A 13,649-nucleotide genomic window follows, 5' to 3' on the forward strand; every position below is an offset into this window, starting at 1 on the left:
GGAGAGGGAGAAGAGGCTAACAAGCTTGTTGCTGTTCCAGGGGGCCCGGATTCAGTCCCCAGCACCACAGGGCAGCTTGCAATCACCTGCAACTCCAGCTCCCAGGGATCTGACACCCTCTTCTGGCTTCCCTGGGCACTCTCATACACACATAAAAATAAATACATAATTACAAAATAAAAAATATACAAATAAAAATATTTTTTAAAAGTCAATAGGAATGTGGAACATATTTTAGGTGTGAAATACTTTCTATGGAATTCAATGCTAAATTTTATATCTATCTTTCTTCTGCCTACATACTTACCTAACTATAAGTACCGGAGATCTAACCTAAAGCTTCACACATGCCAAGCACATGTTTTACCACTGAGCCACACCATCTGCCCTCTTTGCTTTTTGAGACAGGATCTTTACTAAGTTGCCCAGGTTAGCCCAGATCTCACTCTCAGCCTGGGCAGGCCTCAAGTTTTAGATTTTTCTGCATTACATCCTGATTAGCTGGAATACTAAGTCTGTGGCACCAGGCCCAGTCAGAAGAGTCTCTTTAAAACTTTTTTTTTCTTTTCTAGAGTAGTAGAAAGGTTTCCATGTTTACCTGGATGTACTCCGTGAGAGTGTTGAACACCTGCTTCGCCACTTGGATGGCTTTGGAGAAGTTGCGCTGGCCCTGCTCATCTATGATGTCTTTCCCAGAGTAGTACCAATAAAAATCACTAATGGACTCCTGGAAAACAGAGACCATGTTGTGGAGGGGCATTGGCCAGTTATCAGTGCCCCAGCCAGGCTTGAAGCCATCACAGACAGAGAGCTTAGAACAGTGCAAAAGGAAAACTGAGAAGTAGACACTGGTCATCAACTTTCTCCCCACGCATACAGTATGGAACACCCTCCGCACCCCAGCAACACCCCTCTCTAAATAACAGAGAACTTAGCTTCAAGAATTCCTTTCTGATCCGCTAGATTTTGACAACTGCAATAATTCAGGAAGACTAAAGCATTTATACACTGAGTGAAATTTGGTGTTTACAATGTGAGTTTGGCAAGTAGATAGGCCATGACTATGAAAAACATGAAAGTGTTTTTGGAGTAAAAAAGTCAGTCCTCCTTTTCTTCAGAGGAGCTAGGAGTATTTCAGGAAGACAATTCCATGATGTTCCTAGCTTTTGTAGCTAAGGACAGTGGCTGGCCTGCTCACGATCACTAGGAGCTGAAAACCAACACCTGTGAGGCTCGAACTCACAGAAATGCCCACGGACTCACATTTGGAAGGAGCCTTTGTTGGCTAAATGAATAATATAATAATTTTGTTGAACATATGAACCACATTTGAGTTGGGTGACAGTCTTTAAGAACTTACAAATACGTTTTCAGAAGTGCCTTTTGATATGTTTGCTTCATAATGGATTTTTCTCCTCTCAGGAAGAGGAACAATGAGAAGAAAGAAGAAATGAAGGAAAGGGATAGTGAGAAGGGCTAGTGAGGAGGAGGAAGAAAGGAGGGAGTAGAAGCAAAAGAAAGGATAAAGAGAAAGAAAAGAGCAGAACAGAGGGGAGGGAGAGGGGAGAAGAAAAGAGAAGAGAAGAAGAGAGAGAAAAGAAGAGGAGAGGAGAGGGAAAGAGACTAAAATGTCCATATTCCTTTATTTTCAAAGGAATATAGGCCTGTCCTGCTAATGTCATGTTGTAATCCCAGGTGTTGGTGGCTGGGGACAACCTAAGATAAAAATCACAAGTTTAAGAGCTTCCTGGGACTCAGTGTGAGTTCAGGACTTTGGGTCAGAATCCTGGTACAAGGGAGATTTTTTTTTTTTTTAATATCAAGGAAAAAACTGGAAGTTTTGAACTTCTAGGATTTTGTTTGCTTGATCAATACTGGGCCTGACATTTTTACAGGAAAATGAGAGAACTAAAACCTTTACAGAGTTGCTGTCATTGTATATTTTGATCCCTGTAGCTCTAACCCAGCAAACGGGTTTAACGTAAGTACAGTCTCATTTCTTCAGCTCCAACCCAGCAAACAACAGGTTAAACTTAAGTACAGCCTTAAAGGCATTTCTAAGCAACAAGATGTTAGGGCAAAATTTAGGTGGGTGAAAATATTAAGATAATTATAAAACTAAGCTTGGGACGTCAAAGTTGAATGCAGGGTGGCAGTGGGATGGACTATCCTAATTGTAGGAATGTTTCAAACATTCTCTCCAGTGCTGTCTCAATGGAAGAAGCAGGAACTATGCATCCAAGTACTTCACAAAACAGAAATTAATCTAAAATGCCAATGAGCTCAAAATGAGAGGTTACAAAAAAACATACATCTACACAGAGAAAATAATGAGTATGGCAGGAGTCAGGGTCAGAGGCCTAAGTCCTGCTAGCTTTCCCTAAGAATGATGGGAAGGTTGTGATCAAAGACAAAGCCCACGCCATATCTGGCCATAAATCCACACATATTCAAACACACTTAATGTTACTTCTGCAGTTAGCCGGCTGATGCCAGTGTCACTTGTGGCTGGCAGGTGTGACCACTTACCTGCACGCGGAGAAGGTAGTCCACGGTAGAGATGATAATATTGACAGTTGTATTGTTGCCAGTCTGAGTTCTCAGGTAATTTTGAAAATCTACACAATTACAAGGTTTTTTTTTATTAATATGCCCTCAGAAGTACAAAATAAGGTGACCCTACCAGTCACTGATGCGCTCAACAGCAAAATTATGGTAGTTAAAAGGGTAGTGTTTTTTCTCATCGTTTGAACATGAAATTACTTGCACTTTCTATAAACCACCAGTTAACTAGTGGTAGACCTGGATTTAATTTCCATCCACATAAATGAAAACCAAAGTGAGTTATTATCTCCCAAAACATTTAGAAACTTCTTGGAACATCAATGATCAATTCTGGATTGAGATATCGCTAACATCGTCTTATCCCACACTCTAGAGCTCTGGACATACGTGTCTGAGGTTTCTTTCACTGAGGACACAAAGCAGAATTATTTATTCAGGAATCATGTGTTCTGAAGTATTGCACAGACATGCTTAGAACACAAAGACAACTGTGAGGTGTGAGTCCTGCCTTTTTGGACCTGCAGGCTGGCCAAGAGAGGGTATGAAAACAAGGAATAGAAATCTATCAAGCAACATAGACAAGTGTACACCCAAGTCAATAAAACAAGCACAAAAGAGACAGCTGTCCACATTACTATGAAAATATTTAATTATATTATACTTATTATTACTATATGGTTTCCACAGCCATTGTTTTCTCTAACATTACAATACTGGGAAGAATAGAGCAGAGCTAGGTGCATGGTGCACACCTGAAATCTCAGCACTTGGGAGGCAAAGGCTGGAGTATGCAAGTACAAGGTCAGCCTGGTGTACACAGCCAGTCTGGGGCCAGCCAGGGCTACACAATGAGACTCTGTCTCAAAAACTGGGAGGGAGAAGTACTGGGAGTGGGGGGGGTGGTTGGCAAGAGCGGGAGAGAGGAAGGAGAGGGAGAGATGGGAGGGGGAAGAGAAAAAGGAAAAAAGAACAATGGGGAGGGAGAGAGGGAGAAAAGGAAAAAGGGAGGGAGGGAGGGAAAGAGGAAACGAGGGAGGGAGGGAGGGAGGGAGGGAGGGATCAAAAAGCCATTCAAAGACTTTCAAAGCTACAGTTTCCCATATCAACTGCCATGGCACAGTGCTCAGTGCCTGCACAACAAGGCTCAGCCCCCACCAACTGACAAGCTCAACTGCAGTTGGAAGCCATGGTTACTGCTGTTACAGCTGCAAGCGTAATGTCCTTGCTCTCATCAGCCAGGGTTGCAGATCACCCACCTGAGTTGTGTCCCTCACAGAGCAGCTGCAGGAATCTGAAGAGGTCACAGGTGAACTCGTCATCCTGCAGTACCTTCTCTCCTGTGGGAAGGGCAGAGGATGAGTGTGACCACGCCCAGGTGCCCCCCTCTCGCCCCCACCTCCAACACTTGCATATCCAACTAGCAGCTTTCTGCACCCAGAACAGAATCGAGTCCCAGCCACTACGCTTCTATCTGAAGCTCCTAGGATCATGCGCTTGGCAGATAGATGTACTTTTTCTTTATCAGAAAAGAACAGGTCAGTCTTAAAACTCAGATTTCTCTCTGTTAAAAGCAGCAGCATGGGTTGGCAACATTTTACAAAATCCCAAAGGTTGGAAGTTCCTTCCCCGCTACCTTGTTTTGTGATGAGCAATGAACTCTGCATCTTTTATAAATGCTAGACTTGCTTTGCTCCCAAGGTATCCTCCCATGGCTCACAGCGAAGCCACTAACGTATCTATAAAACAGCACCAATGATTTCTTTTCATAAATAATAATTAAAAGGCCTTCATGAAAATGGTCAACTGCTGGAGATGGTCAACTCACTTAAAATTTTCATCAACTTGTCAACTGAAAAACCCAGTACCTCATGTGTCTCAAATAGAGATATGTCTATTGGGGGTATTCTCAGAGGATGGGGAGCACTGTCCATGTGAAACCCCAAGAAAGACTTGGAGGCTCAGCCGATAGCTGATCACTAACATAGAAAGGTAAGAAAGCAAGATGGACAGCCCTCAGGCCGAAGCCACGTTGAATTATAAAACCTACAAACACTTCATGGCTAAGGATGGAGACTTGGGAAAGGGTTTGATCCCTTACCTATTTTGCAATTCACAATCACAGTTTCCTTCAAGACACAAAAACACAAGGAAAGAAACAAACATGAAACAGCATCACAGAAATGAAAACTGATTGTTAAAGTAAAAATGTGCAACTGGAAAAAATGTCAAAATTATGAATGTCTTCTTGGGAATGTACATCTGTTTAGAAAGCAAAATGACCAAAAAAAAAAAGTTGTTCTGCCAGTGAATGGATGTACTAACGTTTTTAAATAAAATGATAACTTCACAGGCTGGAAATAGTTTGGATTTAGAAAGAACACTATGCAACCAATGTCATGTGCTCAGCTGGAAAGATGAATGATCATGGAGACAAGAGAGCTGATGGACTTACCAGTCCGTAGTCTGTGACTTTCAAAGTGAGAGGCTTCATATAATGGTAGGGGTAAGAAGCAAAACCATTTTGATAACTAATGTAAACACTTTTAAAAGTATATATATAATCACTGTACTTGTTTCCCTATTCACCCCCAAGATACGATACAATCGCCAAGTGTACCAGTCTAATGACGCAGCAAGTTCAAAGATTAAGAGGAACCTCCACACATGGCTGATAAGTCCATTCCTCAAAGCTTAGGTCCATGATAGGAGAACAGTTTAGGCTGCTAGACAAGCTAAACTCTCCATTGATGAGTCTGGGTATCATTTTCATGAGCCATATAAATCAGAAGACTCTTCAAAATGATATTGAAATCAAAAAATCATGAGTTCATTCAGACATATTGATTCATTCCCTGTGAGCCCATTGATTTTTTTTATTTCAGAAAATGGAAAATAGCATGTGCATGTTTTTTTTCAATGTTCAAAAAGCTAATGGAAAATATAAGCCTTGTAGAAAGTATTCAGAAAAAATAACCCTAATGTAACAATATTGAGGTAGTCTACTTGTGTGCCTGAAGTGAAATAAATTGTAACCAAACTCATTATTGTTGGCATAGTGGTGTTTTCTTTACTATAAGCTGAGACACATACAAGAAACTGCACTCATTTAAGGACACTGCAGACATCAGAAGAATGGGGGAGGGGGCAGAAGGAAGGGAGGGATGAGCCAAGCCTCTGCTCACTGTCAGTGATGTCAGAAATATACTAGCATGCTTCTGCCTCAAGAACTCACTGCTATTCCGTTAAAATGCTGCCATTGCCCATGCTGCCAGTAGGTGTGGTCTAGTAACAGAGACAGAGACGGCTTTATGTCTGCAGATGCTGCACAATTAACAAGGCTGTTTTGTGATCGATGCAAAGGAAATCCCTCTGTCAGATGCAAATGATTATTAATAACAAGTGACGAAATGGAGGAGTTTGATGGCATTGAAACTGCCTTTATGGTCGTGGGATATTTATAATGGTCATTGGGGGCTGGTATGAATATGATGAAGCATAGCGCTCTGCTTTACTTTATGAGCAGCTTAAGATGTCCAATAGTATCACACAGAGGGGATTATTTAGGATGCTGTTGCTTGTGAGGAGTTTGTTCTTCGCATCTTAGTTATTTCCATCTATAAAATGGAGCTACCATGTACCCTGCCAGCAGCTCTTCATCATCTGCAGTATGTTTACAAATCATAAAAAGGATAATTTTAAAAAGTTGACATGGGGAGCAGCGGTGAGGACACAGTAAAGACTTAAGCAGCGTGCCTATCCAAGAGATCATTGTTTGCTTATGCTTAATCATATTTATGGTTTATGGAAATCACCTTCATGGTGAAGGAGCAAAATATTCACAGCATTTTAAATTCTCATTATGGGGAAACTAGATAGACTTTATTTAAACTAAGAATGAAACAGTGATTCCACTTTTATGTGACCTGATAAAGTTAACACACTGTTATTCTTACAGTTGGTTTACCCAGTTTATACAATGAATGATTATATGTTTAAGCTGAATAAGACATTTGTGCTAGGGGTAGAAGTGTGTGTGTGTGTGTGTGTGTGTGTGTGTGTGTGTGTGTGTGTGTGTGTGACTGTGTGTATTAATAGGGATTATTCAGAATGACCATGGACATAATTTGAAGCTCTTAACCTGATTTCCAACTAAAGCTTGGCTCAGCTGCTACTAATATTGATGATGTATAATTAATTAACAATGAATATTAATAGGTCCATAAAATTTAATAATGTTTGTGAAAGTTCTATTTAGTATGCACATAACTAATAACTGGGAAAGGATAGGCCCCAAAGGCTAGTGTTCACATTGTTGCACGGTTCTGCAATATTAATATCTCTGATAATGAGCACTATGATGGTATCTGTATGAAAAGACTTCTCTCAGTAGCCCTCATTCAAATGAATCTCAGAAATACCCCATGGCAATGAAGAAAATTAAATTAAAATTGATTTTCAGAGGACTTAAATATTTATTTTCTGTGATGTCAAAAGCTGAAAAATTAATACCGAAAATAATGTTAAGTAGCAAAAACTTGGTGTGGGTTTAGTTTATTTGTGTGGGTTTAGTTTTAATATCACTTTTTAAGCAGCATACTCATAACTTCAGTAGTTATCTTACAGTTCAAATAGCAAGGAATTGTGCCTTTAAAAAAATGGCCTCACAGTTCACACTGAGTGACCATGAGTTTGTGTTAGAAACATGATTTCATTTGAGACTTATAATAATATAAATTAGGTAGGAATAATCTTTTCTTTTTTATAATTCAACCCAACAACTTGGAATGTAGAAAACTTGCCTGTAGAAAGACCATATAGTAATTTGCAGGTAAAGACCTGAGAACAGTGACTGCCAATAAGCATCCAAATGTCTCTGCTAGGTCAGGTGCCTCTTTGCATGAACAGTGTCCTGAAATTGACAACCCCACAGTCTATAGTGGAGGCAGGCAGGATCAGTACTTTTCCAGATTTCATGGTCTTTCTGAATCCAGTGTGGCATCCCATTTAGACCTTGTAAAACTAACATCAGTAACTACTGAAATCTTGGACTAACAACCATCATGGATAGTATATGTTCTTTACATTATGAACTCATGTTTTAGAACCCAAAGACACTATTTTCAATGTGTGGCTTTGGGCAAGTATGATGATTAGCAGTAACTGTTAATCAGACAGAGTCTGGGATCATCTAGAAGATAGACCTCTGGCCAGGCCTGTGGGAGATTATCTTGATGGCATGAAATGACAGTGCACAGGCCTGTTTCCCGAGTGAGGAATCCTGGTCCGTATTACATAAAGAGTGCAGCTGAGTATAGCATTCATTTTGTTCTGTTCCTTGACCACGACTCTGATGTAACCAGCTATTCAAACTCGTGTTGCCATGACTTCCCAGCCTGATGGACTGTGCCCTTGAATTGTGAACCCAAACTGGATCCTATCTCCCTTAAGTTGCCCCTGTCTGGAGGCTTGATCACAGAAACAGGAAAAGGAACTAATACAAGCAGTCTTTCACCTTTGACCCCCCCCCACCTTGCAATAGAGATGAACAAACTCGCCATCTTCTCATTTTGTGCTTGAACAACTGAATTGGCTTACACCCATAAACATGCTTTGAAACTTGCAAAACACAAAAGGAACGTGTTGCTTGGTTTGTGCCAACATAACACAGCTAGAGTCGTTTTGGAAGAGGGAGTCACAGTTGAAAAACTTGCTCCACAAGACTGGCCTATGGTAAGCCTGAGGTATATTTTCTTGACAGATGATTGGCGAGGGTGGGTCCAGGCAACTGTAAGAAGTATGCTACCCAGGAGCAAGTGGTTCTGGGAACCATAAGAAAGCAGGTTGAGTAAGTAGCCGGGGGATAATCCAGTGTGCAGCATTCCTCCATGCCTGTGTTTCAGTTCCTACCTCTAGGGTCCTGTCTTCAGTTCTTGCTGTTTTCCCAGTGAAAGAGTGTGCCGTGAGAGTTGTAAGCTTATATAAATGAGACCTTTCCTCCCCAGCTTGTTTCACAACGCTTAATCACAGCCATAAAAACCTAAGTCAAGGAAAAAATGTAAAGCTTGGAAGAAATGAAGCCATGTAGTCTAGGTCTAACGGCCTAGACTTTTAAACCAGTGTATTTAAGCAGGCTGTATCCATAACAACGCGTTAATTTCCAGAGTGTATTTAACTAGGCTGCATCTATAACAACGCATAATTTTTATAGAACACATCCACTAAAACTGAGTTAGTGAGAAACTGTGTATGCAAGATGTTCTTATTTCAGAGGCCAAGACAATAAAAAAAAAAAAGACAGCAGACTGAGCATTTTGTTACTCAAGTGGATTAAAATAGCTGCAGGCGATTTCCAAACTTTGGGAGACTGCTTTTCTTATGGCCAGCACTTTGTCATCTCAGCGGTCACTTTTCTCTCTGCGATTCCTGCTGTCCTTCATCATTTTCATTCATCAACATTCTAGCTGACCACCTTCCCTTTAGACAGGGATCACCTTCATCCACGATGTGGCCTCAAAGCCCAAAAGCACCAGCCCACTGAGAATGCTCTCCAGATAAACAGTTGTATTCCTTTAATAATGAAAAGTCTACTCTGAAGACGTCCCTGCAATCTGTCCTTAGACATGCCTCAGGGCTCTCTGACAGTCATGAAGGAATGAATGGTGGCCCCTGTCTTTGGAGGACCTGTGGTCTGTTTATTACAACAGTCTTCCTGAGAAATCTGCGTGCTTTGAATGTCAAGGCAACCTTCTAGATACATTCTTCTGCCAGGGATGTTACGACCTTCATCCCATTTAGGTCATCTAGCACTGCGGCCACTAATTTAAGGATATGCTACAGTGCCAGAAAGAAACAGACATTTCTCGACAGAGCAAAGAAGAGCTACAGGGTTTCCCTTTGTAAACTGAAGTTCATAGAGAAGGCAGATCTGCATGTTTGACATTCTGCAAGGGTAAACGACAGATCTGATCAGAACTTCTGTGATCTGTGGAGAGCTGAGATGGTTCACATTCCGAACCAAACTATCTAGGGCTATTTCAGCCCCATAAATAACTAGTTAAGGGTGCCTAACATCCTTAAGATTATTAGATAAATCCTTTGTAATATACAAATAGGCCCCTGGCATCCAACCACAGGCAATGCCTACAGAAGAGACTTCCTCACCTTCTGTAACCCACCACCTGATGTTGCCATCAAAGTATTTAAAATAATTTTATTTAAAACTTCATTTGTTCTGTTACTAAAAAAAAAAATAAACAAAAACAAAAAACTTCTTGAAACTGTTAACCATACTGAGCTATGGTCTCTCATACTTGGCTCCAGAATAAACTCTCTCATATTCCTTTTGAGGTATGACTTTGGTTGACATCAACATCATTAACTCTCTTTCTACTGTCTACACTGATCAAGTAATCTCTTCAATCTGACCAAGTGATTCACAGTTCTCACTGTCATTCTGTACGTTAAACTTTCATGTGCTGCCCCTTCTACATGGAGTCCCTGGCTTCCTTCTGCTTAAAGACTCCCATGTCAGGCCAAATGTCATCCTATTATGACAAGTCATGACCCCGAGTGGAGGCATTTCCAGTAAGTTCACTCATACAAAAGACTGTTCTGAAGTTTTATGCTTGTAAATCTCTGCATAACATGGAATTCTCAAAATCATCTCCTCCCATGCCTAGGTACCAGCCAACACATCTCAGATTCCACTGAGTGCTTCAAAGGTTCAAAAGAAAACTTATTTGGTTCCATGAACCAACATCAAAGTCTTTCCTAAAAGCAAGGGGGCAGAATAAAATACAAAGGACAGCAAGACTCACTTTTGAGTGAAATTTGAACGTCTTGGAGGAAAAAAAGCAAGTACATGATGAAGCAAAAAAAAAAAAAAAACCACTTTAATAAAAGCTAAGGTATCCAATCCTACCAAATTAATAGATTCCATTCTGTTTAATAAACTAAAAGTTAATCTTTGTTGCTTCAACCTCATGTGAATTTGGGAGTCTCAATAAATATTAAAACTTTAGGGTGAAATATTTTTAAGTGGAGCTGATATTGGGGAGAAGAGGTGTTTTCAGTTTTATGTTTAGAAGAAATTTATTTTTAATCAAACAAATTCTATAGAATCAGATAAACCTCAAAGTTTTATCTTGTGTATGACATCCACAATGATCAAAACGAAACAGGGTCTCTTCTGCTGTGTTCCAGAAGAGTTCGGAAAGAAGACAAACTACACTTTTCAGTTCCCTATGCTTTGAAAATGAAGTTAAATGGTCCCAGAAAGAACAAGCTAGAAATCCAAGAATGAGAGGAAATATGGGCATCATGTGTGCGTTTGTTTTTCCTGAGACAAGGTCTCACTATGTAGTCTTGGCTGTCCTGGAACTCAGAATACTGAGCAGGGCAGCCTCGAACTCCTCTTCCTCCCACGTGCTGAGATTAAAGGCCTGCACCACTATGTCCAGCTGTCCTCTTGTCATTTTTAAGAAAGTATACAAATATATAATATACAGAGAGGCAGAAAGGGCAACACTGAGTACACCATAAAGCCATCAAACACTGTTGTTAAAGGTTTTTTGGCTGTATTCGTTTTTTGTCTTTTTGTTTCTTTGCTTGTTTTGTTGGTTTGTTTTTAATTGGGAGATAGAGGTCTCTGGCAAAATGGAAGACATTAAAGTAGACAGTAGAAACAGCAGAGAAGACAGGGGCAAACTGACATGGCAAAAGCCCACAGCAAGAAAATAAGAAAGCACATCATTTCTCCAAAATCTCCATATACGAACCTGAAACTAACCCCTGATTCCTAATGGAATTCTCCTGATCAGATCAGGAATAGCACCAATAATAGCAAAATTTTCAATAAAGTAAAAGAAGAGAGAGAGAAAGGAAGAGAGAAAGGAAAGAAAAGAAATACTTTGAAGCTTCAATAAGAAGTGCAAAAATTGGCTCGACTCCAAATCCACAAACTCACTGGAATGAAGCAGCATGCCCACATTTCCACCTTGGCCTTGCAACACAGCTGTGTGATGTCCACCAAGTCAGGTCACCTTCCTGATTCATCTGTCTCCTCTCCCATAACAACCAGCCTATAGCTTCCCTTACTGGAAGAGCTGTGGGTACTAAAACCTTCAATCACGTAAGTTCATGACTTCTCTAACTGTGGTCATAGGATCACCACCAGGAACAGACATCCCTTCATTAAAACAGTGTGCCAGACTGAGAAGGTAGGGTTTAGTCATGGTTTCCCCAGTGCCGAGCCTGTGTGGTGTGAGTCTTGAAAGGAAGGTGAAGGATTTTTAGAAGGATGACCAATTTTTCCTTCTCCAAAGAGGTATGAGTTTTTCTTTACATTTATATAGAATATTTTTTTTAAAAAGAAACGAATGGACTGAGCACAGGGATGACAGACATACATCCAAAGTGAGTTTCTACAAGAACTCTGAAAGTAGAGCTGGAGATGTGGTACTACAATCAGAGATCAGGGACCAGTGGAGTGTTCCAATATGTTTCTTGATTCAAAAAGTTGTCTTGATATACTAGGTGCCGCTAAAAATAAACAACTGAATAATTGACGCCCCTCTTTTCTCCTTATTCTTGCACTGCTCTTCAGAGGCTACAAACATTGTCTCTTTGCAGAGTAAAATGGCGACACTACTTTGAGTTTGGTTTTTTTTTTTAATTTAGCCCAAGGATGAAAATTAACTTTTAAGCCAAAGGACTTTTTAAATCTGTGATATCTTCAAAGGAAGAGAAAATGACCCAGGGGGCCTCCTGCTGGAAGGCTAGTGGCAGAGTACACTTGGCTACTCAAAGGTCACTTCGGCTGATGTGACACAGATTGCCATGCACATGGTACAGTCATAAAGCCACAGTATGTACATGATGGACACAACACAGAGGGATGGGTACACACAATTCTGGGACTCCTTCATTCACACGACAGTCGCAAACACTGGGTGGACCCTTGAGGACCATTGTATAAATGAAAGAAACACAAGAGAGCAAATGAAAACAAATGTTATTTAAATCCTGTGGACCCTTTATATCTTGAATATGAGTAATAGTTCAGCTTCAAAGAAATAAGACAAAAGAAAGGAAGACACCTGGGTTTATAAATGAAAGAAACAGGATGCAGGAAAGACATCAAACAATCTACTTATCGAAACAGACAATAAAAAGGAAAAAAAATGAACAAAACAGTGACTACCAAGTATGTACACATAGGTAGCCTAGGCAAAAAGCAAATAAACAAACAGCCGTCTGGTTTCCATAGTTACCACGCTCATGAGTGATGGCTGAGGAAAGGAAGGTGGAACATGACAGTTGTTGAAAGGAAAGGAAATGGAAGAGAGAAACAAGTTGAAAGTAGGGTTTTCGTTACTATTTTAAGGAAATAGAAAAGTAATTTATTAATCCAGGTAATTTCTGTGTGATACAAAAAAATAATGCAGAGACAAACACCAACCTTTTCCTGAGAGATGTGCATAACTGTCACACTCACATGGCCACTGCCATGGCCTTTCTTTCTGGTTGAGAACTAAAACCCTGATCTTCTAATAATAATAAGTAGAGGGGAAGCTAAATTAACTTCAAATTCTAAGCTGGGGAGTGAGACTTTGGGCAGAAGATTCATTTTCTTTTTGGTATTGTACAACTAAAAACTCCCTAGGAAACTGAGATCGTCCAGGCAGGCAGGCAAGTGCCCTGAGGTTTCTAATATCCCTCTTCTCTCACTGGGCCATAGGGCAGGAAAAGATCAAAAGTCTAGAGTGGTGCTGGTGATGGAGCCTCTTGACAGGAGGAAATGATCAAAGGACCAGGTGGCTTGAAGGTGATGGCAGGACCTATTTATGAAAACAACACAAATTAAATAACACAGAAGCCACATGGGCCTAGCAGGGTCACAGTATGTCCCCATGACAAAAGACGGGAGACAGCAAGAAAGACATGGCTCTCTCCTACTGGTGAGAACAAAAATGCACAGTCACAAAAAAGATTAGTTCATTCAACAATATTTCAGAATGGCCAGGAAATGCTAGGAATGGCAGATGGCACAACATCTATTTTTTGAAATAAAATTAATCCAAGAA

General features: G+C 40.4%; 1 protein-coding gene across 3 annotated transcripts in view; it reads right to left on the reverse strand.

Annotated features, from left to right (window-relative positions):
• Positions 1-13,649, reverse strand: part of Ryr2 (ryanodine receptor 2) — a 574,535-nt gene that overhangs the window by 48,449 nt on the left and 512,437 nt on the right. For 2 of the 3 annotated variants that reach the window (XM_026788350.1, XM_026788349.1), the window contains 3 exons: positions 3,822-3,902; positions 2,530-2,618; positions 599-727 (listed from right to left, as the gene is read on the reverse strand). In XM_026788350.1, the coding sequence (XP_026644151.1) occupies positions 599-727; positions 2,530-2,618; positions 3,822-3,902 (299 nt within the window). Of the gene's footprint in view, positions 1-598; positions 728-2,529; positions 2,619-3,821; positions 3,903-5,017; positions 5,051-13,649 lie in introns of all 3 variants that reach the window. The other variant, XM_026788348.1, reaches the window with a different exon arrangement.

Source organism: Microtus ochrogaster, unplaced genomic scaffold, assembly GCF_000317375.1.
Source record: "Microtus ochrogaster isolate Prairie Vole_2 unplaced genomic scaffold, MicOch1.0 UNK2, whole genome shotgun sequence".
Classification (NCBI taxonomy): domain Eukaryota; kingdom Metazoa; phylum Chordata; class Mammalia; order Rodentia; family Cricetidae; genus Microtus; species Microtus ochrogaster.